This window comes from Melozone crissalis, unplaced genomic scaffold, assembly GCF_028551555.1.
Source record: "Melozone crissalis strain CALT ecotype California unplaced genomic scaffold, PUWL_Pcris_2 ptg000287l_1, whole genome shotgun sequence".
In the NCBI taxonomy this organism is placed as follows: Eukaryota; Metazoa; Chordata; class Aves; order Passeriformes; family Passerellidae; genus Melozone; species Melozone crissalis.
The window spans coordinates 125,174-151,963 of record NW_026536040.1 but is presented as its reverse complement, the minus strand read 5'-3'; the positions used below and the strand labels follow the sequence as shown (position 1 = coordinate 151,963).

The following is a 26,790-nucleotide window of genomic DNA, read 5'->3' as shown; positions in this document are numbered from 1 at the left end:
TCTGGCAAGGAGAAACTGTGCCAGCACAAAAAACATCTCCCATCGTGTTCTAGAGGCTGCACGGACGTCTGCCGAGTGTTTTGCAAGAAATGAAAGAAAGTTGTCCAAAACAGCTTGCAATCGAATGTTCATGTGAATAGAAAAGTCAGGACAGTGGTCAGGTACTGTTTTCTCTCAGTTGGCAAGCTGCGCACACAATCGCAGTGTTGTACAGCTTGTTTCATCACCTTTGCGAAGCTGCCGCTCTCTCCGGCTCCCGGAGACGAAGAAGCTGCTTCTTCGCGCAAAGACGATTCGGCCGCTCACAGTGCTCTGCGGTGTGCGCCTTCTGCCGAAAGAGGTCCGGGAGCGGTGCTTAGCTCTGCAGAGCACCGTACCTTCGTTTTTAGCCTCTCTTCTCGTCTACATCTTAGCAAAAAGCTTTTCCACTCTGTCTGGCAAGGAGAAACTGTGCCAGCACAGAAAACATCTCCCATCGTGTTCTAGAGGCTGCACGGAGGTCTGCCGAGTGTTTTGCAAGAAATGAAAGAAAGTTGTCCAAAACAGCTTGCAATCGAATGTTCATGTGAATAGAAAAGGCAGGAGAGTGGTCAGGTACTGTTTTCTCTCACTTGGCAAGCTGCGCACACAATCGCAGTGTTGTACAGCTTGTTTCATCACCTTTGCGAAGCTGCCGCTCTCTCCAGCTCCCGGAGACGAAGAAGCTGCTTCTTCGCGCAAAGACGATGCTGCCGCTCACAGTGCTCTGCGGTGTGCGCCTTCTGCCGAAAGAGGTCCGGGAGCGGTGCTTAGCTCTGCAGAGCACCGTACCTTCGTCTTTAGCCTCTCTTCTCGTCTCCATCTCAGCAAAAAGCTTTTCCACTCTGTCTGGCAAGGAGAAAATTTGCCAGCACAGAAATCATCTCCCATCGTGTTCTAGAGGCTGCACGGACGTCTGCCGAGTGTTTTGCAAGAAGAGAAATAAAGTTGTCCAAAACAGCTTGCAATCGAATGTTCATGTGAATAGAAAAGGCAGGAGAGTGGTCAGGTACTGTTTACTCTCTGTTGGCAAACTGCTCCCACAATCGGAGTGTTGTACAGTTTGTTTCATCACCTTTGCGAAGCTGCCGCTCTCTCCGGCTCCCGGAGACGAAGAAGCTGCTTCTTCGTGCAAAGACGATTCTGCCGCTCACAGTGCTCTGCGGTGTGCGACTTCTGCCGAAAGAGGTCCGGGAGCTGTGCTTAGCTGTGCAGAGCACCGTACCTTCATCTTTAGCCTCTCTTCTCGTCTACATTTCAGCAAAATCTTTTCCACTCTGTCTGGCAAGGAGAAACTGTGCCAGCACAAAAAACATCTCCCATCGTGTTCTAGAGGCTGCACGGACGTCTGCCGAGTGTTTTGCAAGAAATGAAAGAAAGTTGTCCAAAACAGCTTGCAATCGAATGTTCATGTGAATAGAAAAGTCAGGACAGTGGTCAGGTACTGTTTTCTCTCAGTTGGCAAGCTGCGCACACAATCGCAGTGTTGTACAGCTTGTTTCATCACCTTTGCGAAGCTGCCGCTCTCTCCGGCTCCCGGAGACGAAGAAGCTGCTTCTTCGCGCAAAGACGATTCTGCCGCTCACAGTGCTCTGCGGTGTGCGACTTCTGCCGAAAGAGGCCCGGGAGCTGTGCTTAGCTCTGCAGAGCACGGTACCTTCGTCTTTAGACTCTCTTCTCGTCTACATTTCAGCAAAAAGCTTTTCCACTCTGTCTGGCAAGGAGAAACTGTGCCAGCACAAAAAACATCTCCCATCGTCTTCGAGAGGCTGCACGGAGGTCTGCCGAGTGTTTTGCAAGAAATGAAAGAAAGTTGTCCAAAACAGCTTGCAATCGAATGTTCATGTGAATAGAAAAGGCAGGAGAGTGGTCAGGTACTGTCTTCTCTCAGTTGGCAAGCTGCGCACACAATCGCAGTGTTGTACAGCTTGTTTCATCACCTTTGCGAAGCTGCCGCTCTCTCCGGCTCCCGGAGACGAAGAAGCTGCTTCTTCGCGCAAAGACGATTCTGCCGCTCACAGTGCTCTGCGGTGTGCGCCTTCTGCCGAAAGAGGCCCGGGAGCTGTGCTTAGCTCTGCAGAGCACCGTACCTTCGTCTTTAGCTTCTCTTCTCGTCTACATTTCAGCAAAAATCTTTTCCACTCTGTCTGGCAAGGAGAAACTGTGCCAGCACAAAAAACATCTCCCATCGTCTTCGAGAGGCTGCACGGAGGTCTGCCGAGTGTTTTGCAAGAAATGAAAGAAAGTTGTCCAAAACAGCTTGCAATCGAATGTTCATGAGAATAGAAAAGGCAGGAGAGTGGTCAGGTACTGTTTTCTCTCAGTTGGCAAGCTGCGCACACAATCGCAGTGTTGTACAGCTTGTTTCATCACCTTTGCGAAGCTGCCGCTCTCTCCGGCTCCCGGAGACGAAGAAGCTGCTTCTTCGCGCAAAGACGATTCTGCCGCTCACAGTGCTCTGCGGTGTGCGCCTTCTGCCGAAAGAGGCCCGGGAGCGGTGCTTAGCTCTGCAGAGAACCATACCTGCTTCTATAGCCTTCCTTCTAGTCTACATCTTAGCAAAAATCTTTTCCACTCTGTCTGGCAAGGAGAAACTGTGCCAGAACAGAAAACATCTCCCATCGTGTTCTAGAGGCTGCACGGAGGTCTGCCGAGTGTTTTGCAAGAAGAGAAAGAAAGTTGTCCAAAACAGCTTGCAATCGAATGTTCATGCGATTAGAAAAGGCAGGAGAGTGTCAGGTACTGTTTTTTCTCAGTTGGCAAGCTGCGCACACAATCGCAGTGTTGTACAGCTTGTTTCATCACCTTTGCGAAGCTGCCGCTCTCTCCGGCTCCCGGAGACGAAGAAGCTGCTTCTTCGCGCAAAGACGATTCTGCCGCTCACAGTGCTCTGCGGTGTGCGGCTTCTGCCGAAAGAGGTCCTGGAGCAGTGCTTAGCTCTGCAGAGCACCGTACCTTCGTCTTTAGCCTCTCTTCTCGTCTACATCTCAGCAAAAAGCTTTTCCACTCTGTCTGGCAAGGAGAAACTGTGCCAGCACAGAAAACATCTCCCATCGTGTTCTAGAGGCTGCACGGATGTTTGCCGAGTGTTTTGCAAGAAGAGAAAGAAAGTTGTCCAAAACAGCTTCCAATCGAACGTTCATGTGAATAGAAAAGGCAGGAGAGTGGTCAGGTACTGTTTTCTCTCAGTTGGCAAGCTGCGCACACAATCGCAGTGTTGTACAGCTTGTTTCATCACCTTTGCGAAGCTGCCGCTCTCTCCGGCTCCCGGAGACGAAGAAGCTGCTTCTTCGCGCAAAGACGATTCTGCCGCTCACAGTGCTCTGCGGTGTGCGACTTCTGCCGAAAGAGGTCCGGGAGCGGTGCTTAGCTCTGCAGAGCACCGTACCTTCGTCTTTAGCCTCTCTTCTCCTCTACATCTCAGCAAAAAGCTTTTCCACTCTGTCTGGCAAGGAGAAACTGTGCCAACACAGAAAACATCTCCCATCGTGTTCTAGAGGCTGCACGGAGGTCTGCCGAGTGTTTTGCAAGAAGAGAAAGAAAGTTGTCCAAAACAGCTTGCAATCGAATGTTCATGTGAATAGAAAAGGCAGGAGAGTGGTCAGGTACTGTTTTCTCTCAGTTGGCAAGCTGCGCACACAATCGCAGTGTTGTACAGCTTGTTTCATCACCTTTGCGAAGCTGCCGCTCTCTCCGGCTCCCGGAGACGAAGAAGCTGCGTTTTCGCGCAAAGAGGATTCTGCCGCTCACAGTGCTCTGCAGTGTGCGCCTTCTGCCGAAAGAGGTCCGGGAGCGGTGCTTAGCTCTGCAGAGCACCGTACCTGATTCTTTAGCCTCTCTTCTCGTATACATCTTAGCAAAAAGCTTTTCCACTCTGTCTGGCAAGGAGAAACTGTGCCAGCACAGAAAACGTCTCCCAACGTGTTCTAGAGGCTGCACGGAGGTCTGCCGAGTGTTTTGCAAGAAGAGAAAGAAAGTTGTCCAAAACAGCTTGCAATCGAATGTTCATGTGAATTGAAAAGGCAGGAGAGTGGTCAGGTACTGTTTTCTCTCAGTTGGCAAGCTGCGCACACAATCGCAGTGTTGTACAGCTTGTTTCATCACCTTTGCGAAGCTGCCGCTCTCTCCGGCTCCCGGAGACGAAGAAGCTGCTTCTTCGCGCAAAGACGATTCTGCCGCTCACAGTGCTCTGCGGTGTGCGCCTTCCGCCGAAAGACGCCCGGGAGCGGTGCTTAGCTCTGCAGAGCACCGTACCTTCGTCTTTAGCCTCTCTTCTCCTCTACATCTTAGCAAAAAGCTTTTCCACTCTGTCTGGCAAGGAGAAACTTTGCCAGCGGAGAAAACATCTCCCATCGTGTTCTAGAGACTGCACGGAGGTCTGCCGAGTGTTTTGCAAGAAGAGAAAGAAAGTTGTCCAAAACAGCTTGCAATCGAATGTTCATGTGAATAGAAAAGGCAGGAGAGTGGTCAGGTACTGTTTTCTCTCAGTTGGCAAGCTGCGCACACAATCGCAGTGTTGTACAGCTTGTTTCATCACCTTTGCGAAGTTGCCGCTCTCTCCGGCTCCCGGAGACGAAGAAGCTGCTTCTTCGCGCAAAGACGATTCTGCCGCTCACAGTGCTCTGCGGTGTGCGCCTTCTGCCGAAAGAGGTCCGGGAGCGGTGCTTAGCTCTGCAGAGCACCGTACCTTCGTCTTTAGCGTCTCTTCTCGTCTACATCTCAGCAAAAAGCTTTTCCACTCTGTCTGGCAATTAGAAACTTTGCCAGCACAGAAAACATCTCCCATCGTGTTCTAGAGGCTTCACGGACGTCTGCCGAGTGTTTTGCAAGAAATGAAAGAAAGTTGTCCAAAACAGCTTGCAATCGAATGTTCATGTGAATAGAAAAGGCAGGACAGTGGTCAGGTACTGTTTTCTCTCAGTTGGCAAGCTGCGCCCACAATCGCAGTGTTGTACAGCTTGTTTCATCACCTTTGCGAAGCTGCCGCTCTCTCCGGCTCCCGGAGACGAAGAAGCTGCTTCTTCGCGCAAAGACGATTCTGCCGCTCACAGTGCTCTGCGGTGTGCGACTTCTGCCGAAAGAGGCCCGGGAGCTGTGCTTAGCTCTGCAGAGCACCGTACCTTCGTCTTTAGACTCTCTTCTCGTCTACATTTCAGCAAAAAGCTTTTCCACTCTGTCTGGCAAGGAGAAACTGTGCCAGCACAAAAAACATCTCCCATCGTGTTCTAGAGGCTGCACGGAGGTCTGCCGAGTGTTTTGCAAGAAGAGAAAGAAAGTTGTCCAAAACAGCTTGCAATCGAATGTTCATGTGAATAGAAAAGGCAGGAGAGTGGTCAGGTACTGTTTTCTCTCAGTTGGCAAGCTGCGCACACAATCGCAGTGTTGTACAGCTTGTTTCATCACCTTTGCGAAGCTGCCGCTCTCTCCGGCTCCCGGAGACGAAGAAGCTGCTTCTTCGCGCAAAGACGATGCTGCCGCTCACAGTGCTCTGCGGTGTGCGCCTTCTGCCGAAAGAGGTCCGGGAGCGGTGCTTAGCTCTGCAGAGCACCGTACCTTCGTCTTTAGCCTCTCTTCTCGTCTCCATCTCAGCAAAAAGCTTTTCCACTCTGTCTGGCAAGGAGAAAATTTGCCAGCACAGAAATCATCTACCATCGTGTTCTAGAGGCTGCACGGACGTCTGCCGAGTGTTTTGCAAGAAGAGAAATAAAGTTGTCCAAAACAGCTTGCAATCGAATGTTCATGTGAATAGAAAAGGCAGGAGAGTTGTCAGGTACTGTTTACTCTCTGTTGGCAAACTGCTCCCACAATCGGAGTGTTGTACAGTTTGTTTCATCACCTTTGCGAAGTTGCCGCTCTCTCCGGCTCCCGGAGACGAAGAAGCTGCTTCTTCGTGCAAAGACGATTCTGCCGCTCACAGTGCTCTGCGGTGTGCGACTTCTGCCGAAAGAGGTCCGGGAGCTGTGCTTAGCTGTGCAGAGCACCGTACCTTCATCTTTAGCCTCTCTTCTCGTCTACATTTCAGCAAAATCTTTTCCACTCTGTCTGGCAAGGAGAAACTGTGCCAGCACAAAAAACATCTCCCATCGTGTTCTAGAGGCTGCACGGACGTCTGCCGAGTGTTTTGCAAGAAATGAAAGAAAGTTGTCCAAAACAGCTTGCAATCGAATGTTCATGTGAATAGAAAAGTCAGGACAGTGGTCAGGTACTGTTTTCTCTCAGTTGGCAAGCTGCGCACACAATCGCAGTGTTGTACAGCTTGTTTCATCACCTTTGCGAAGCTGCCGCTCTCTCCGGCTCCCGGAGACGAAGAAGCTGCTTCTTCGCGCAAAGACGATTCGGCCGCTCACAGTGCTCTGCGGTGTGCGCCTTCTGCCGAAAGAGGTCCGGGAGCGGTGCTTAGCTCTGCAGAGCACCGTACCTTCGTTTTTAGCCTCTCTTCTCGTCTACATCTTAGCAAAAAGCTTTTCCACTCTGTCTGGCAAGGAGAAACTGTGCCAGCACAGAAAACATCTCCCATCGTGTTCTAGAGGCTGCACGGAGGTCTGCCGAGTGTTTTGCAAGAAATGAAAGAAAGTTGTCCAAAACAGCTTGCAATCGAATGTTCATGTGAATAGAAAAGGCAGGAGAGTGGTCAGGTACTGTTTTCTCTCACTTGGCAAGCTGCGCACACAATCGCAGTGTTGTACAGCTTGTTTCATCACCTTTGCGAAGCTGCCGCTCTCTCCAGCTCCCGGAGACGAAGAAGCTGCTTCTTCGCGCAAAGACGATGCTGCCGCTCACAGTGCTCTGCGGTGTGCGCCTTCTGCCGAAAGAGGTCCGGGAGCGGTGCTTAGCTCTGCAGAGCACCGTACCTTCGTCTTTAGCCTCTCTTCTCGTCTCCATCTCAGCAAAAAGCTTTTCCACTCTGTCTGGCAAGGAGAAAATTTGCCAGCACAGAAATCATCTCCCATCGTGTTCTAGAGGCTGCACGGACGTCTGCCGAGTGTTTTGCAAGAAGAGAAATAAAGTTGTCCAAAACAGCTTGCAATCGAATGTTCATGTGAATAGAAAAGGCAGGAGAGTGGTCAGGTACTGTTTACTCTCTGTTGGCAAACTGCTCCCACAATCGGAGTGTTGTACAGTTTGTTTCATCACCTTTGCGAAGCTGCCGCTCTCTCCGGCTCCCGGAGACGAAGAAGCTGCTTCTTCGTGCAAAGACGATTCTGCCGCTCACAGTGCTCTGCGGTGTGCGACTTCTGCCGAAAGAGGTCCGGGAGCTGTGCTTAGCTGTGCAGAGCACCGTACCTTCATCTTTAGCCTCTCTTCTCGTCTACATTTCAGCAAAATCTTTTCCACTCTGTCTGGCAAGGAGAAACTGTGCCAGCACAAAAAACATCTCCCATCGTGTTCTAGAGGCTGCACGGACGTCTGCCGAGTGTTTTGCAAGAAATGAAAGAAAGTTGTCCAAAACAGCTTGCAATCGAATGTTCATGTGAATAGAAAAGTCAGGACAGTGGTCAGGTACTGTTTTCTCTCAGTTGGCAAGCTGCGCACACAATCGCAGTGTTGTACAGCTTGTTTCATCACCTTTGCGAAGCTGCCGCTCTCTCCGGCTCCCGGAGACGAAGAAGCTGCTTCTTCGCGCAAAGACGATTCTGCCGCTCACAGTGCTCTGCGGTGTGCGACTTCTGCCGAAAGAGGCCCGGGAGCTGTGCTTAGCTCTGCAGAGCACGGTACCTTCGTCTTTAGACTCTCTTCTCGTCTACATTTCAGCAAAAAGCTTTTCCACTCTGTCTGGCAAGGAGAAACTGTGCCAGCACAAAAAACATCTCCCATCGTCTTCGAGAGGCTGCACGGAGGTCTGCCGAGTGTTTTGCAAGAAATGAAAGAAAGTTGTCCAAAACAGCTTGCAATCGAATGTTCATGTGAATAGAAAAGGCAGGAGAGTGGTCAGGTACTGTCTTCTCTCAGTTGGCAAGCTGCGCACACAATCGCAGTGTTGTACAGCTTGTTTCATCACCTTTGCGAAGCTGCCGCTCTCTCCGGCTCCCGGAGACGAAGAAGCTGCTTCTTCGCGCAAAGACGATTCTGCCGCTCACAGTGCTCTGCGGTGTGCGCCTTCTGCCGAAAGAGGTCCGGGAGCGGTGCTTAGCTCTGCAGAGCACCGTACCTTCGTCTTTAGCATCTCTTCTCGTCTACATTTCAGCAAAAAGCTTTTCCACTCTGTCTGGCAAGGAGAAACTGTGCCAGCACAAAAAACATCTCCCATCGTGTTCTAGAGGCTGCACGGAGGTCTGCCGAGTGTTTTGCAAGAAATGAAAGAAAGTTGTCCAAAAGAGCTTGCAATCGAATGTTCATGTGAATAGAAAAGGCAGGAGAGTGGTCAGGTACTGTTTTCTCTCAGTTGTCATGCTGCGCACACAATCGCAGTGTTGTACAGCTTGTTTCATCACCTTTGCGAAGCTGCCGCTCTCTCCGGCTCCCGGAGACGAAGAAGCTGCTTCTTCGCGCAAAGACGATTCTGCCGCTCACAGTGCTCTGCGGTGTGCGCCTTCTGCCGAAAGAGGTCCGGGAGCGGTGCTTAGCTCTGCAGAGCACCGTACCTTCGTTTTTAGCCTCTCTTCTCGTCTACATCTTAGCAAAAAGCTTTTCCACTCTGTCTGGCAAGGAGAAACTGTGCCAGCACAAAAAACATCTCCCATCGTGTTCTAGAGGCTGCACGGAGGTCTGCCGAGTGTTTTGCAAGAAATGAAATAAAGTTGTCCAAAACAGCTTGCAATCGAATGTTCATGTGAATAGAAAAGGCAGGAGAGTAGTCAGGTACTGTTTTCTCTCAGTTGGCAAGCTGCGCACACAATCGCAGTGTTGTACAGCTTGTTTCATCACCTTTGCGAAGCTGCCGCTCTCTCCGGCTCCCGGAGACGAAGAAGCTGCTTCTTCGCACAAAGACGATGCTGCCGCTCACAGTGCTCTGCGGTGTGCGCCTTCTGCCGAAAGAGGTCCGGGAGCGGTGCTTCGCTCTGCAGAGCACCGTACCTTCGTCTTTAGCCTCTCTTCTCGTCTACATCTTAGCAAAAAGCTTTTCCACTCTGTCTGGCAAGGAGAAACTTTGCCAGCACAGAAATCATCTCCCATTGTGTTCTAGAGGCTGCACGGAGGTCTGCCGAGTGTTTTGCAAGAAGAGAAATAAAGTTGTCCAAAACAGCTTGCAATCGAATGTTCATGTGAATAGAAAAGGCAGGAGAGTGGTCAGGTACTGTTTTCTCTCAGTTGGCAAGCTGCGCACACAATCGCAGTGTTGTACAGTTTGTTTCATCACCTTTGCGAAGCTGCCGCTCTCTCCGGCTCCCGGAGACGAAGAAGCTGCTTCTTCGTGCAAAGACGATTCTGCCGCTCACAGTGCTCTGCGGTGTGCGCCTTCTGTCGAAAGAGGTCCGGGAGCGGTGCTTAGCTCTGCAGAGCACCGTACCTTCGTTTTTAGCCTCTCTTCTCGTCTACATCTTAGCAAAAAGCTTTTCCACTCTGTCTGGCAAGGAGAAACTGTGCCAGCACAAAAAACATCTCCCATCGTGTTCTAGAGGCTGCACGGAGGTCTGCCGAGTGTTTTGCAAGAAGAGAAAGAAAGTTGTCCAAAACAGCTTGCAATCGAATGTTCATGTGAATAGAAAAGGCAGGAGAGTGGTCAGGTACTGTTTTCTCTCAGTTGGCAAGCTGCGCACACAATCGCAGTGTTGTACAGCTTGTTTCATCACCTCTGCGAAGGTGCCGCTCTCTCCGGCTCCCGGAGACGAAGAAGCTGCTTCTTCGCGCAAAGACGATGCTGCCGCTCACAGTGCTCTGCGGTGTGCGCCTTCTGCCGAAAGAGGTCCGGGAGCGGTGCTTAGCTCTGCAGAGCACCGTACCTTCGTCTTTAGCCTCTCTTCTCGTCTCCATCTCAGCAAAAAGCTTTTCCACTCTGTCTGGCAAGGAGAAACTTTGCCAGCACAGAAATCATCTCCCATCGTGTTCTAGAGGCTGCACGGAGGTCTGCCGAGTGTTTTGCAAGAAGAGAAAGAAAGTTGTCCAAAACAGCTTGCAATCGAATGTTCATGTGAATAGAAAAGGCAGGAGAGTGGTCAGGTACTGTTTACTCACTGTTGGCAAACTGCTCCCACATTCGCAGTGTTGTACAGTTTGTTTCATCACCTTTGCGAAGCTGCCACTCTCTCCGGCTCCCGGAGACGAAGAAGCTGCTTCTTCGCGCAAAGACGATGCTGCCGCTCACAGAGCTCTGCGGTGTGCGCCTTCTGCCGAAAGAGGTCCGGGAGCGGTGCTTAGCTCTGCAGAGCACCGTACCTTCGTCTTTAGCCTCTCTTCTCGTCTACATCTTAGCAAAAAGCTTTTCCACTCTGTCTGGCAAGGAGAAACTGTGCCAGCACAGAAAACATCTCCCATCGTGTTCTAGAGGCTGCACGGAGGTCTGCCGAGTGTTTTGCAAGAAGAGAAAGAAAGTTGTCCAAAACAGCTTGCAATCGAATGTTCATGCGATTAGAAAAGGCAGGAGAGTGTCAGGTACTGTTTTCTCTCAGTTGGCAAGCTGCGCACACAATCGCAGTGTTGTACAGCTTGTTTCATCACCTTTGCGAAGCTGCCGCTCTCTCCGGCTCCCGGAGACGAAGAAGCTGCTTCTTCGCGCAAAGACGATTCTGCCGCTCACAGTGCTCTGCGGTGTGCGCCTTCTGCCGAAAGAGGTCCGGGAGCGGTGCTTAGCTCTGCAGAGCACCGTACCTTCGTCTTTAGCATCTCTTCTCGTCTACATCTTAGCAAAAAGCTTTTCCACTCTGTCTGGCAAGGAGAAACTGTGCCAGCACAGAAAACATCTCCCATCGTGTTCTAGAGGCTGCACGGAGGTCTGCCGAGTGTTTTGCAAGAAGAGAAAGAAAGTTGTCCAAAACAGCTTGCAATCGAATGTTCATGTGAATAGAAAAGGCAGGAGAGTGGTCAGGTACTGTTTTCTCTCAGTTGGCAAGCTGCGCACACAATCGCAGTGTTGTACAGCTTGTTTCATCACCTTTGCGAAGCTGCCGCTCTCTCCGGCTCCCGGAGACGAAGAAGCTGCTTCTTCGTGCAAAGACGATTCTGCCGCTCACAGTGCTCTGCGGTGTGCGCCTTCTGCCGAAAGAGGTCCGGGAGCGGTGCTTAGCTCTGCAGAGCACCGTACCTTCGTCTTTAGCCTCTCTTCTCGTCTAAATCTCAGCAAAAAGCTTTTCCACTCTGTCTGGCAAGGAGAAACTTTGCCAGCACAAAAAACATCTCCCATCGTGTTCTAGAGGCTGCACGGAGGTTTGCCGAGTGTTTTGCAAGAAGAGAAAGAAAGTTGTCCAAAACAGCTTCCAATCGAATGTTCATGTGAATAGAAAAGGCAGGAGAGTGGTCAGGTACTGTTTTCTCTCAGTTGGCAAGCTGCGTCCACAATCGCAGTGTTGTACAGCTTGTTTCATCACCTTTGCGAAGCTGCCGCTCTCTCCGGCTCCCGGAGACGAAGAAGCTGCTTCTTTGCGCAAAGACGATTCTGCCGCTCACAGTGCTCTGCGGTGTGCGACTTCAGCCGAAAGAGGTCCGGGAGCTGTGCTTAGCTCTGCAGAGCACCGTACCTTCGTCTTTAGCCTCTCTTCTCGTCTACATTTCAGCAAAAAGCTTTTCCACTCTGTCTGGCAATTAGAAACTGTGCCAGCACAAAAAACATCTCCCATCGTGTTCTAGAGGCTGCACGGAGGTCTGCCGAGTGTTTTGCAAGAAGAGAAAGAAAGTTGTCCAAAACAGCTTGCAATCGAATGTTCATGTGAATAGAAAAGGCAGGAGAGTGGTCAGGTACTGTTTTCTCTCAGTTGGCAAGCTGCGCCCACAATCGCAGTGTTGTACAGCTTGTTTCATCACCTTTGCGAAGCTGCCGCTCTCTCCGGCTCCCGGAGACGAAGAAGCTGCTTCTTCGCGCAAAGACGATTCTGCCGCTCACAGTGTTCTGCGGTGTGCGCCTTCTGCCGAAAGAGGTCCGGGAGCGGTGCTTAGCTCTGCAGAGCACCGTACCTTCGTCTTTAGCCTCTCTTCTCGTCTACATTTCAGCAAAAACTTTTCCACTCTGTCTGGCAAGGAGAAACTGTGCCAGCACAAAAAACATCTCCCATCGTGTTCTAGAGGCTGCACGGAGGTTTGCCGAGTGTTTTGCAAGAAGAGAAATAAAGTTGTCCAAAACAGCTTGCAATCGAATGTTCATGTGAATAGAAAAGGCAGGAGAGTGGTCAGGTACTGTTTTCTCTCAGTTGGCAAGCTGCGCACACAATCGCAGTGTTGTACAGCTTGTTTCATCACCTTTGCGAAGCTGCCGCTCTCTCCGGCTCCCGGAGACGAAGAAGCTGCTTCTTCGCGCAAAGACGATTCTGCCGCTCACAGTGCTCTGCGGTGTGCGCCTTCTGCCGAAAGAGGCCCGGGAGCGGTGCTTAGCTCTGCAGAGCACCATACCTGCTTCTTTAGCCTCTCTTCTCGTCTACATCTTAGCAAAAAGCTTTTCCACTCTGTCTGGCAAGGAGAAACTGTGCCAGCACAAAAAACATCTCCCATCGTGTTCTAGAGGCTGCACGGAGGTCTGCCGAGTGTTTTGCAAGAAGAGAAAGAAAGTTGTCCAAAACAGCTTGCAATCGAATGTTCATGCGATTAGAAAAGGCAGGAGAGTGTCAGGTACTGTTTTCTCTCAGTTGGCAAGCTGCGCACACAATCGCAGTGTTGTACAGCTTGTTTCATCACCTTTGCGAAGCTGCCGCTCTCTCCGGCTCCCGGAGACGAAGAAGCTGCTTCTTCGCGCAAAGACGATTCTGCCGCTCACAGTGCTCTGCGGTGTGCGCCTTCTGCCGAAAGAGGCCCGGGAGCGGTGCTTAGCTCTGCAGAGCACCGTACCTTCGTCTTTAGCCTCTCTTCTCGTCTACATCTCAGCAAAAAGCTTTTCCACTCTGTCTGGCAAGGAGAAACTGTGCCAGCACAGAAAACATCTCCCATCGTGTTCTAGAGGCTGCACGGAGGTCTGCCGAGTGTTTTGCAAGAAGAGAAAGAAAGTTGTCCAAAACAGCTTGCAATCGAATGTTCATGCGATTAGAAAAGGCAGGAGAGTGTCAGGTACTGTTTTCTCTCAGTTGGCAAGCTGCGCACACAATCGCAGTGTTGTACAGCTTGTTTCATCACCTTTGCGAAGCTGCCGCTCTCTCCGGCTCCCGGAGACGAAGAAGCTGCTTCTTCGCGCAAAGACGATTCTGCCGCTCACAGTGCTCTGCGGTGTGCGCCTTCCGCCGAAAGACGCCCGGGAGCTGTGCTTAGCTCTGCAGAGCACCGTACCTTCGTCTTTAGCCTCTCTTCTCGTCTACATCTTAGCAAAAAGATTTTCCACTCTGTCTGGCAAGGAGAAACTGTGCCAGCACAGAAAACATCTCCCATCGTGTTCTAGAGGCTGCACGGAGGTCTGCCGAGTGTTTTGCAAGAAGAGAAAGAAAGTTGTCCAAAACAGCTTGCAATCGAATGTTCATGTGAATAGAAAAGGCAGGAGAGTGGTCAGGTACTGTTTTCTCTCAGTTGGCAAGCTGCGCACACAATCGCAGTGTTGTACAGCTTGTTTCATCACCTTTGCGAAGTTGCCGCTCTCTCCGGCTCCCGGAGACGAAAAAGCTGCGTTTTCGTGCAAAGAGGATTCTTCCGCTCACAGTGCTCTGCAGTGTGCGTCTTCTCCCGAAAGAGACCCCGGAGCGGTGCTTAGCTCTGCAGAGCACCGTACCTTCGTCTTTAGCCTCTCTTCTCCTCTACATCTTAGCAAAAAGCTTTTCCACTCTGTCTGGCAAGGAGAAACTGTGCCAGCACAAAAAATATCTCCCATCGTGTTCTAGAGGCTGCACGGAGGTCTGCCGAGTGTTTTGCAAGAAGAGAAAGAAAGTTGTCCAAAACAGCTTGCAATCGAATGTTCATGTGAATAGAAAAGGCAGGAGAGTGGTCAGGTACTGTTTTCTCTCAGTTGTCATGCTGCGCACACAATCGTAGTGTTGTACAGCTTGTTTCATCACCTTTGCGAAGCTGCCGCTCTCTCCGGCTCCCGGAGACGAAGAAGCTGCTTCTTCGCGCAAAGACGATTCTGCCCCTCACAGTGCTCTGCGGTGTGCGCCTTCTGTCGAAAGAGGTCCGGGAGCGGTGCTTCGCTCTGCAGAGCACCGTACCTTCGTCTTTAGCCTCTCTTCTCGTCTACATCTTAGAAAAAGCTTTTCCACTCTGTCTGGCAAGGAGAAACTGTGCCAGCACAGAAAACATCTCCCATCGTGTTCTAGAGGCTGCACGGAGGTCTGCCGAGTGTTTTGCAAGAAGAGAAAGAAAGTTGTCCAAAACAGCTTGCAATCGAATGTTCATGTGAATAGAAAAGGCAGGAGAGTGGTCAGGTACTGTTTTCTCTCACTTGGCAAGCTGTGCACACAATCGCAGTGTTGTACAGCTTGTTTCATCACCTTTGCGAAGCTGCCGCTCTCTCCGGCTCCCGGAGACGAAGAAGCTGCTTCTTCGCGCAAAGACGATTCTGCCGCTCACAGTGCTCTGCGGTGTGCGCCTTCTGCCGAAAGAGGCCCGGGAGCGGTGCTTAGCTCTGCAGAGCACCGTACCTTCGTCTTTAGCCTCTCTTCTCGTCTACATCTCAGCAAAAAGCTTTTCCACTCTGTCTGGCAAGGAGAAACTGTGCCAGCACAGAAAACATCTCCCATCGTGTTCTAGAGGCTGCACGGAGGTCTGCCGAGTGTTTTGCAAGAAGAGAAAGAAAGTTGTCCAAAACAGCTTGCAATCGAATGTTCATGTGAATAGAAAAGGCAGGAGAGTGGTCAGGTACTGTTTTCTCTCAGTTGGCAAGCTGCGCACACAATCGCAGTGTTGTACAGCTTGTTTCATCACCTTTGCGAAGCTGCCGCTCTCTCCGGCTCCCGGAGACGAAGAAGCTGCTTCTTCGTGCAAAGACGATTCTGCCGCTCACAGTGCTCTGCGGTGTGCGCCTTCTGCCGAAAGAGGTCCGGGAGCGGTGCTTAGCTCTGCAGAGCACCGTACCTTCGTCTTTAGCCTCTCTTCTCGTCTAAATCTCAGCAAAAAGCTTTTCCACTCTGTCTGGCAAGGAGAAACTTTGCCAGCACAAAAAACATCTCCCATCGTGTTCTAGAGGCTGCACGGAGGTTTGCCGAGTGTTTTGCAAGAAGAGAAAGAAAGTTGTCCAAAACAGCTTCCAATCGAATGTTCATGTGAATAGAAAAGGCAGGAGAGTGGTCAGGTACTGTTTTCTCTCAGTTGGCAAGCTGCGTCCACAATCGCAGTGTTGTACAGCTTGTTTCATCACCTTTGCGAAGCTGCCGCTCTCTCCGGCTCCCGGAGACGAAGAAGCTGCTTCTTTGCGCAAAGACGATTCTGCCGCTCACAGTGCTCTGCGGTGTGCGACTTCAGCCGAAAGAGGTCCGGGAGCTGTGCTTAGCTCTGCAGAGCACCGTACCTTCGTCTTTAGCCTCTCTTCTCGTCTACATTTCAGCAAAAAGCTTTTCCACTCTGTCTGGCAATTAGAAACTGTGCCAGCACAAAAAACATCTCCCATCGTGTTCTAGAGGCTGCACGGAGGTCTGCCGAGTGTTTTGCAAGAAGAGAAAGAAAGTTGTCCAAAACAGCTTGCAATCGAATGTTCATGTGAATAGAAAAGGCAGGAGAGTGGTCAGGTACTGTTTTCTCTCAGTTGGCAAGCTGCGCCCACAATCGCAGTGTTGTAGAGCTTGTTTCATCACCTTTGCGAAGCTGCCGCTCTCTCCGGCTCCCGGAGACGAAGAAGCTGCTTCTTCGCGCAAAGACGATTCTGCCGCTCACAGTGTTCTGCGGTGTGCGCCTTCTGCCGAAAGAGGTCCGGGAGCGGTGCTTAGCTCTGCAGAGCACCGTACCTTCGTCTTTAGCCTCTCTTCTCGTCTACATTTCAGCAAAAACTTTTCCACTCTGTCTGGCAAGGAGAAACTGTGCCAGCACAAAAAACATCTCCCATCGTGTTCTAGAGGCTGCACGGAGGTTTGCCGAGTGTTTTGCAAGAAGAGAAATAAAGTTGTCCAAAACAGCTTGCAATCGAATGTTCATGTGAATAGAAAAGGCAGGAGAGTGGTCAGGTACTGTTTTCTCTCAGTTGGCAAGCTGCGCACACAATCGCAGTGTTGTACAGCTTGTTTCATCACCTTTGCGAAGCTGCCGCTCTCTCCGGCTCCCGGAGACGAAGAAGCTGCTTCTTCGCGCAAAGACGATTCTGCCGCTCACAGTGCTCTGCGGTGTGCGCCTTCTGCCGAAAGAGGCCCGGGAGCGGTGCTTAGCTCTGCAGAGCACCATACCTGCTTCTTTAGCCTCTCTTCTCGTCTACATCTTAGCAAAAAGCTTTTCCACTCTGTCTGGCAAGGAGAAACTGTGCCAGCACAAAAAACATCTCCCATCGTGTTCTAGAGGCTGCACGGAGGTCTGCCGAGTGTTTTGCAAGAAGAGAAAGAAAGTTGTCCAAAACAGCTTGCAATCGAATGTTCATGCGATTAGAAAAGGCAGGAGAGTGTCAGGTACTGTTTTCTCTCAGTTGGCAAGCTGCGCACACAATCGCAGTGTTGTACAGCTTGTTTCATCACCTTTGCGAAGCTGCCGCTCTCTCCGGCTCCCGGAGACGAAGAAGCTGCTTCTTCGCGCAAAGACGATTCTGCCGCTCACAGTGCTCTGCGGTGTGCGCCTTCTGCCGAAAGAGGCCCGGGAGCGGTGCTTAGCTCTGCAGAGCACCGTACCTTCGTCTTTAGCCTCTCTTCTCGTCTACATCTCAGCAAAAAGCTTTTCCACTCTGTCTGGCAAGGAGAAACTGTGCCAGCACAGAAAACATCTCCCATCGTGTTCTAGAGGCTGCACGGAGGTCTGCCGAGTGTTTTGCAAGAAGAGAAAGAAAGTTGTCCAAAACAGCTTGCAATCGAATGTTCATGCGATTAGAAAAGGCAGGAGAGTGTCAGGTACTGTTTTCTCTCAGTTGGCAAGCTGCGCACACAATCGCAGTGTTGTACAGCTTGTTTCATCACCTTTGCGAAGCTGCCGCTCTCTCCGGCTCCCGGAGACGAAGAAGCTGCTTCTTCGCGCAAAGACGATTCTGCCGCTCACAGTGCTCTGCGGTGTGCGCCTTCCGCCGAAAGACGCCCGGGAGCTGTGCTTAGCTCTGCAGAGCACCGTACCTTCGTCTTTAGCCTCTCTTCTCGTCTACATCTTAGCAAAAAGATTTTCCACTCTGTCTGGCAAGGAGAAACTGTGCCAGCACAGAAAACATCTCCCATCGTGTTCTAGAGGCTGCACGGAGGTCTGCCGAGTGTTTTGCAAGAAGAGAAAGAAAGTTGTCCAAAACAGCTTGCAATCGAATGTTCATGTGAATAGAAAAGGCAGGAGAGTGGTCAGGTACTGTTTTCTCTCAGTTGGCAAGCTGCGCACACAATCGCAGTGTTGTACAGCTTGTTTCATCACCTTTGCGAAGTTGCCGCTCTCTCCGGCTCCCGGAGACGAAAAAGCTGCGTTTTCGTGCAAAGAGGATTCTTCCGCTCACAGTGCTCTGCAGTGTGCGTCTTCTCCCGAAAGAGACCCCGGAGCGGTGCTTAGCTCTGCAGAGCACCGTACCTTCGTCTTTAGCCTCTCTTCTCCTCTACATCTTAGCAAAAAGCTTTTCCACTCTGTCTGGCAAGGAGAAACTGTGCCAGCACAAAAAATATCTCCCATCGTGTTCTAGAGGCTGCACGGAGGTCTGCCGAGTGTTTTGCAAGAAGAGAAAGAAAGTTGTCCAAAACAGCTTGCAATCGAATGTTCATGTGAATAGAAAAGGCAGGAGAGTGGTCAGGTACTGTTTTCTCTCAGTTGTCATGCTGCGCACACAATCGTAGTGTTGTACAGCTTGTTTCATCACCTTTGCGAAGCTGCCGCTCTCTCCGGCTCCCGGAGACGAAGAAGCTGCTTCTTCGCGCAAAGACGATTCTGCCCCTCACAGTGCTCTGCGGTGTGCGCCTTCTGTCGAAAGAGGTCCGGGAGCGGTGCTTCGCTCTGCAGAGCACCGTACCTTCGTCTTTAGCCTCTCTTCTCGTCTACATCTTAGAAAAAGCTTTTCCACTCTGTCTGGCAAGGAGAAACTGTGCCAGCACAGAAAACATCTCCCATCGTGTTCTAGAGGCTGCACGGAGGTCTGCCGAGTGTTTTGCAAGAAGAGAAAGAAAGTTGTCCAAAACAGCTTGCAATCGAATGTTCATGTGAATAGAAAAGGCAGGAGAGTGGTCAGGTACTGTTTTCTCTCACTTGGCAAGCTGTGCACACAATCGCAGTGTTGTACAGCTTGTTTCATCACCTTTGCGAAGCTGCCGCTCTCTCCGGCTCCCGGAGACGAAGAAGCTGCTTCTTCGCGCAAAGACGATTCTGCCGCTCACAGTGCTCTGCGGTGTGCGCCTTCTGCCGAAAGAGGCCCGGGAGCGGTGCTTAGCTCTGCAGAGCACCGTACCTTCGTCTTTAGCCTCTCTTCTCGTCTACATCTCAGCAAAAAGCTTTTCCACTCTGTCTGGCAAGGAGAAACTGTGCCAGCACAGAAAACATCTCCCATCGTGTTCTAGAGGCTGCACGTAGGTTTGCCGAGTGTTTTGCAAGAAGAGAAAGAAAGTTGTCCAAAACAGCTTGCAATCGAATGTTCATGTGAATAGAAAAGGCAGGAGAGTGGTCAGGTACTGTTTTCTCTCAGTTGGCAAGCTGCGCACACAATCGCAGTGTTGTACAGCTTGTTTCATCACCTTTGCGAAGCTGCCGCTCTCTCCGGCTCCCGGAGACGAAGAAGCTGCTTCTTCGCGCAAAGACAATTCTGCCGCTCACAGTGCTCTGCGGTGTGCGCCTTCTGCCGAAAGTGGTCCGGGAGCGGTGCTTAGCTCTGCAGAGCACCGTACATTCGTCTTTAGCCTCTCTTCTCGTCTACATCTTAGCAAAAAGCTTTTCCACTCTGTCTGGCAAGGAGAAACTTTGCCAGCACAGAAAACATCTCCCATCGTGTTCTAGAGGCTGCACGGAGGTCTGCCGAGTGTTTTGCAAGAAGAGAAAGAAAGTTGTCCAAAACAGCTTGCAATCGAATGTTCATGTGAATAGAAAAGGCAGGAGAGTGGTCAGGTACTGTTTTCTCTCAGTTGGCAAGCTGTGCACACAATCGCAGTGTTGTACAGCTTGTTTCATCACCTTTGCGAAGCTGCCGCTCTCTCCGGCTCCCGGAGACGAAGAAGCTGCTTCTTCGCGCAAAGACGATTCTGCCGCTCACAGTGCTCTGCGGTGAGGGCCTTCCGCCGAAAGACACCCGGGAGCTGTGCTAAGCTCTGCAGAGCACCGTACCTTCGTCTTTAGCCTCTCTTCTCGTCTACATCTCAGCAAAAAGCTTTTCCACTCTGTCTGGCAAGGAGAAACTGTGCCAGCACAGAAAACATCTCCCATCGTGTTCTAGAGGCTGCACGGAGGTTTGCCGAGTGTTTTGCAAGAAGAGAAAGAAAGTTGTCCAAAACAGCTTGCAATCGAATGTTCATGTGAATAGAAAAGGCAGGAGAGTGGTCAGGTACTGTTTTCTCTCACTTGGCAAGCTGCGCACACAATCGCAGTGTTGTACAGCTTGTTTCATCACCTTTGCGAAGTTGCCGCTCTCTCTGGCTCCCGGAGACGAAAAAGCTGCGTTTTCGCGCAAAGAGGATTCTGCCGCTCACAGTGCTCTGCAGTGTGCGTCTTCTGCCGAAAGAGACCCGGGAGCGGTGCTTAGCTCTGCAGAGCACCGTACCTTCGTCTTTAGCCTCTCTTCTCGTCTACATCTTAGCAAAAAGGTTTTCCACTCTGTCTGGCAAGGAGAAACTGTGCCAGCACAAAAAACATCTCCCATCGTGTTCTAGAGGCTGCACGGAGGTCTGCCGAGTGTTTTGCAAGAAGAGAAAGCAAATTGTCCAAAACAGCTTGCAATCGCATGTTCATGTGAATAGAAAAGGCAGGAGAGTGGTCAGGTACTGTTTTCTCTCAGTTGGCAAGCTGCGCACACAATCGCAGTGTTGTACAGCTTGTTTCATCACCTTTGCGAAGTTGCCGCTCTCTCCGTCTCCCGGAGACGAAGAAGCTGCTTCTTCGCGCAAAGACGATTCTGCCGCTCACAGTGCTCTGCGGTGTGTGCCTTCTGCCGAAAGAGGTCCGGTAGCGGTGCTTAGCTCTGCAGAGCACCGTACTTTCGTCTTTAGCCTCTCTTCTCGTCTACATCTCAGCAAAAAGCTTTTCCACTCTGTCTGGCAAGGAGAAACTGTGCCAGCACAAAAAACATCTCCCATCGTGTTCTAGAGGCTGCACGGAGGTCTGCCGAGTGTTTTGCAAGAAATGAAAGAAAGTTGTCCAAAACAGCTTGCAATCGAATGTTCATGTGAATAGAAAAGGCAGGAGAGTGGTCAGGTACTGTTTTCTCTCAGTTGGCAAGCTGCGCACACAATCGCAGTGTTGTACAGCTTGTTTCATCACCTTTGCGAAGCTGCCGCTCTCTCCGGCTCCCGGAGACGAAGAAGCTGCTTCTTCGCGCAAAGACGATTCTGCCGCTCACAGTGCTCTGCGGTGTGCGCCTGCCGCCGAAAGACGCCCGGGAGCTGTGCTTAGCTCTGCAGAGCACCATACCTTCGTCTTTAGCCTCTCTTCTCGTCTACATCTCAGCAAAAAGCTGTTCCACTCTGTCTGGCAAGGAGAAACTGTGCCAGCACAGAAAACATCTCCCATCGTGTTGTAGAGGCTGCACGGAGGTCTGCCGAGTGTTTTGCAAGAAGAGAAAGAAAGTTGTCCAAAACAGCTTCCAATCGAATGTTCATGTGAATAGAAAAGGCAGGAGAGTGGTCAGGTACTGTTTTCTCTCAGTTGGCAAGCTGCGCACACAATCGCAGTGTTGTACAGCTTGTTTCATCACCTTTGCGAAGCTGCCGCTCTCTCCGGCTCCCGGAGACGAAGAAGCTGCTTCTTCGCGCAAAGACGATTCTGCCGCTCACAGTGCTCTGCGTTGTGGGCCTTCCGCCGAAAGACACCCGGGAGCTGTGCTTAGCTCTGCAGAGCACCGTACCTTCGTCTTTAGCCTCTCTTCTCGTCTACATCTCAGCAAAAAGCTTTTCCACTCTGTCTGGCAAGGAGAAACTTTACCAGCACAGAAAACATCTCCCATCGTGTTCTAGAGGCTGCACGGAGGTCTGCCGAGTGTTTTGCAAGAAGAGAAAGAAAGTTGTCCAAAACAGCTTGCAATCGAATGTTCATGTGAATAGAAACGGCAGGAGAGTGGTCAGGTACTGTTTTCTCTCACTTGGCAAGCTGCGCACACAATCGCAGTGTTGTACAGCTTGTTTCATCACCTTTGCGAAGCTGCCGCTCTCTCCGGCTCCCGGAGACGAAGAAGCTGCTTCTTCGCGCAAAGACGATTCTGCCGCTCACAGTGCTCTGCGGTGTGCGCCTTCTGCCGAAAGAGGCCCGGGAGCGGTGCTTAGCTCTGCAGAGCACCATACCTGCTTCTTTAGCCTCTCTTCTCGTCTACATCTTAGCAAAAAGCTTTTCCACTCTGTCTGGCAAGGAGAAACTGTGCCAGCACAAAAAACATCTCCCATCGTGTTCTAGAGGCTGCACGGAGGTCTGCCGAGTGTTTTGCAAGAAGAGAAAGAAAGTTGTCCAAAACAGCTTGCAATCGAATGTTCATGCGATTAGAAAAGGCAGGAGAGTGTCAGGTACTGTTTTCTCTCAGTTGGCAAGCTGCGCACACAATCGCAGTGTTGTACAGCTTGTTTCATCACCTTTGCGAAGCTGCCGCTCTCTCCGGCTCCCGGAGACGAAGAAGCTGCTTCTTCGCGCAAAGACGATTCTGCCGCTCACAGTGCTCTGCGGTGTGCGCCTTCTGCCGAAAGAGGCCCGGGAGCGGTGCTTAGCTCTGCAGAGCACCGTACCTTCGTCTTTAGCCTCTCTTCTCGTCTACATCTCAGCAAAAAGCTTTTCCACTCTGTCTGGCAAGGAGAAACTGTGCCAGCACAGAAAACATCTCCCATCGTGTTCTAGAGGCTGCACGGAGGTCTGCCGAGTGTTTTGCAAGAAGAGAAAGAAAGTTGTCCAAAACAGCTTGCAATCGAATGTTCATGCGATTAGAAAAGGCAGGAGAGTGTCAGGTACTGTTTTCTCTCAGTTGGCAAGCTGCGCACACAATCGCAGTGTTGTACAGCTTGTTTCATCACCTTTGCGAAGCTGCCGCTCTCTCCGGCTCCCGGAGACGAAGAAGCTGCTTCTTCGCGCAAAGACGATTCTGCCGCTCACAGTGCTCTGCGGTGTGCGCCTTCCGCCGAAAGACGCCCGGGAGCTGTGCTTAGCTCTGCAGAGCACCGTACCTTCGTCTTTAGCCTCTCTTCTCGTCTACATCTTAGCAAAAAGATTTTCCACTCTGTCTGGCAAGGAGAAACTGTGCCAGCACAGAAAACATCTCCCATCGTGTTCTAGAGGCTGCACGGAGGTCTGCCGAGTGTTTTGCAAGAAGAGAAAGAAAGTTGTCCAAAACAGCTTGCAATCGAATGTTCATGTGAATAGAAAAGGCAGGAGAGTGGTCAGGTACTGTTTTCTCTCAGTTGGCAAGCTGCGCACACAATCGCAGTGTTGTACAGCTTGTTTCATCACCTTTGCGAAGTTGCCGCTCTCTCCGGCTCCCGGAGACGAAAAAGCTGCGTTTTCGTGCAAAGAGGATTCTGCCGCTCACAGTGCTCTGCAGTGTGCGTCTTCTCCCGAAAGAGACCCCGGAGCGGTGCTTAGCTCTGCAGAGCACCGTACCTTCGTCTTTAGCCTCTCTTCTCCTCTACATCTTAGCAAAAAGCTTTTCCACTCTGTCTGGCAAGGAGAAACTGTGCCAGCACAAAAAATATCTCCCATCGTGTTCTAGAGGCTGCACGGAGGTCTGCCGAGTGTTTTGCAAGAAGAGAAAGAAAGTTGTCCAAAACAGCTTGCAATCGAATGTTCATGTGAATAGAAAAGGCAGGAGAGTGGTCAGGTACTGTTTTCTCTCAGTTGTCATGCTGCGCACACAATCGTAGTGTTGTACAGCTTGTTTCATCACCTTTGCGAAGCTGCCGCTCTCTCCGGCTCCCGGAGACGAAGAAGCTGCTTCTTCGCGCAAAGACGATTCTGCCCCTCACAGTGCTCTGCGGTGTGCGCCTTCTGTCGAAAGAGGTCCGGGAGCGGTGCTTCGCTCTGCAGAGCACCGTACCTTCGTCTTTAGCCTCTCTTCTCGTCTACATCTTAGAAAAAGCTTTTCCACTCTGTCTGGCAAGGAGAAACTGTGCCAGCACAGAAAACATCTCCCATCGTGTTCTAGAGGCTGCACGGAGGTCTGCCGAGTGTTTTGCAAGAAGAGAAAGAAAGTTGTCCAAAACAGCTTGCAATCGAATGTTCATGTGAATAGAAAAGGCAGGAGAGTGGTCAGGTACTGTTTTCTCTCACTTGGCAAGCTGTGCACACAATCGCAGTGTTGTACAGCTTGTTTCATCACCTTTGCGAAGCTGCCGCTCTCTCCGGCTCCCGGAGACGAAGAAGCTGCTTCTTCGCGCAAAGACGATTCTGCCGCTCACAGTGCTCTGCGGTGTGCGCCTTCTGCCGAAAGAGGCCCGGGAGCGGTGCTTAGCTCTGCAGAGCACCGTACCTTCGTCTTTAGCCTCTCTTCTCGTCTACATCTCAGCAAAAAGCTTTTCCACTCTGTCTGGCAAGGAGAAACTGTGCCAGCACAGAAAACATCTCCCATCGTGTTCTAGAGGCTGCACGTAGGTTTGCCGAGTGTTTTGCAAGAAGAGAAAGAAAGTTGTCCAAAACAGCTTGCAATCGAATGTTCATGTGAATAGAAAAGGCAGGAGAGTGGTCAGGTACTGTTTTCTCTCAGTTGGCAAGCTGCGCACACAATCGCAGTGTTGTACAGCTTGTTTCATCACCTTTGCGAAGCTGCCGCTCTCTCCGGCTCCCGGAGACGAAGAAGCTGCTTCTTCGCGCAAAGACAATTCTGCCGCTCACAGTGCTCTGCGGTGTGCGCCTTCTGCCGAAAGTGGTCCGGGAGCGGTGCTTAGCTCTGCAGAGCACCGTACATTCGTCTTTAGCCTCTCTTCTCGTCTACATCTTAGCAAAAAGCTTTTCCACTCTGTCTGGCAAGGAGAAACTTTGCCAGCACAGAAAACATCTCCCATCGTGTTCTAGAGGCTGCACGGAGGTCTGCCGAGTGTTTTGCAAGAAGAGAAAGAAAGTTGTCCAAAACAGCTTGCAATCGAATGTTCATGTGAATAGAAAAGGCAGGAGAGTGGTCAGGTACTGTTTTCTCTCAGTTGGCAAGCTGCGCACACAATCGCAGTGTTGTACAGCTTGTTTCATCACCTTTGCGAAGCTGCCGCTCTCTCCGGCTCCCGGAGACGAAGAAGCTGCTTCTTCGCGCAAAGACGATTCTGCCGCTCACAGTGCTCTGCGGTGAGGGCCTTCCGCCGAAAGACACCCGGGAGCTGTGCTAAGCTCTGCAGAGCACCGTACCTTCGTCTTTAGCCTCTCTTCTCGTCTACATCTCAGCAAAAAGCTTTTCCACTCTGTCTGGCAAGGAGAAACTGTGCCAGCACAGAAAACATCTCCCATCGTGTTCTAGAGGCTGCACGGAGGTTTGCCGAGTGTTTTGCAAGAAGAGAAAGAAAGTTGTCCAAAACAGCTTGCAATCGAATGTTCATGTGAATAGAAAAGGCAGGAGAGTGGTCAGGTACTGTTTTCTCTCACTTGGCAAGCTGCGCACACAATCGCAGTGTTGTACAGCTTGTTTCATCACCTTTGCGAAGTTGCCGCTCTCTCTGGCTCCCGGAGACGAAAAAGCTGCGTTTTCGCGCAAAGAGGATTCTGCCGCTCACAGTGCTCTGCAGTGTGCGTCTTCTGCCGAAAGAGACCCGGGAGCGGTGCTTAGCTCTGCAGAGCACCGTACCTTCGTCTTTAGCCTCTCTTCTCGTCTACATCTTAGCAAAAAGGTTTTCCACTCTGTCTGGCAAGGAGAAACTGTGCCAGCACAAAAAACATCTCCCATCGTGTTCTAGAGGCTGCACGGAGGTCTGCCGAGTGTTTTGCAAGAAGAGAAAGCAAATTGTCCAAAACAGCTTGCAATCGCATGTTCATGTGAATAGAAAAGGCAGGAGAGTGGTCAGGTACTGTTTTCTCTCAGTTGGCAAGCTGCGCACACAATCGCAGTGTTGTACAGCTTGTTTCATCACCTTTGCGAAGTTGCCGCTCTCTCCGTCTCCCGGAGACGAAGAAGCTGCTTCTTCGCGCAAAGACGATTCTGCCGCTCACAGTGCTCTGCGGTGTGTGCCTTCTGCCGAAAGAGGTCCGGTAGCGGTGCTTAGCTCTGCAGAGCACCGTACTTTCGTCTTTAGCCTCTCTTCTCGTCTACATCTCAGCAAAAAGCTTTTCCACTCTGTCTGGCAAGGAGAAACTGTGCCAGCACAAAAAACATCTCCCATCGTGTTCTAGAGGCTGCACGGAGGTCTGCCGAGTGTTTTGCAAGAAATGAAAGAAAGTTGTCCAAAACAGCTTGCAATCGAATGTTCATGTGAATAGAAAAGGCAGGAGAGTGGTCAGGTACTGTTTTCTCTCAGTTGGCAAGCTGCGCACACAATCGCAGTGTTGTACAGCTTGTTTCATCACCTTTGCGAAGCTGCCGCTCTCTCCGGCTCCCGGAGACGAAGAAGCTGCTTCTTCGCGCAAAGACCATTCTGCCGCTCACAGTGCTCTGCGGTGTGCGCCTTCTGCCGAAAGAGGCCCGGGAGCGGTGCTTAGCTCTGCAGAGCACCATACCTGCTTCTTTAGCCTCTCTTCTCGTCTACATCTTAGCAAAAAGCTTTTCCACTCTGTCTGGCAAGGAGAAACTGTGCCAGCACAGAAAACATCTCCCATCGTGTTCTAGAGGCTGCACGCAGGTCTGCCGAGTGTTTTGCAAGAAGAGAAAGAAAGTTGTCCAAAACAGCTTGCAATCGAATGTTCATGCGATTAGAAAAGGCAGGAGAGTGGTCAGGTACTGTTTTCTCTCACTTGGCAAGCTGCGCACACAATCGCAGTGTTGTACAGCTTGTTTCATCAGCTTTGCGAAGCTGCCGCTCTCTCCGGCTCCCGGAGACGAAGAAGCTGCTTCTTCGCGCAAAGACGATTCTGCCGCTCACAGTGCTCTGCGGTGTGCGCCTGCCGCCGAAAGACGCCCGGGAGCTGTGCTTAGCTCTGCAGAGCACCATACCTTCGTCTTTAGCCTCTCTTCTCGTCTACATCTCAGCAAAAAGCTGTTCCACTCTGTCTGGCAAGGAGAAACTGTGCCAGCACAGAAAACATCTCCCATCGTGTTGTAGAGGCTGCACGGAGGTCTGCCGAGTGTTTTGCAAGAAGAGAAAGAAAGTTGTCCAAAACAGCTTCCAATCGAATGTTCATGTGAATAGAAAAGGCAGGAGAGTGGTCAGGTACTGTTTTCTCTCAGTTGGCAAGCTGCGCACACAATCGCAGTGTTGTACAGCTTGTTTCATCACCTTTGCGAAGCTGCCGCTCTCTCCGGCTCCCGGAGACGAAGAAGCTGCTTCTTCGCGCAAAGACGATTCTGCCGCTCACAGTGCTCTGCGTTGTGGGCCTTCCGCCGAAAGACACCCGGGAGCTGTGCTTAGCTCTGCAGAGCACCGTACCTTCGTCTTTAGCCTC

The 26,790-nt window shown here is 51.2% G+C and overlaps 1 protein-coding gene across 1 annotated transcript in view; it reads right to left on the bottom strand.

Moving 5' to 3' along the window:
* Positions 1 to 10,153, bottom strand: part of LOC128949766 (inositol polyphosphate 4-phosphatase type II-like) — a 198,326-nt gene extending 188,173 nt beyond the window's left edge. The window contains exon 1 of the mRNA XM_054294622.1: positions 10,132 to 10,153. Coding sequence (XP_054150597.1) covers positions 10,132 to 10,153 — 22 coding nt within the window. The remainder of the gene's footprint in view (positions 1 to 10,131) is intronic.
* Positions 10,154 to 26,790: the final 16,637 nt, after the last annotated feature.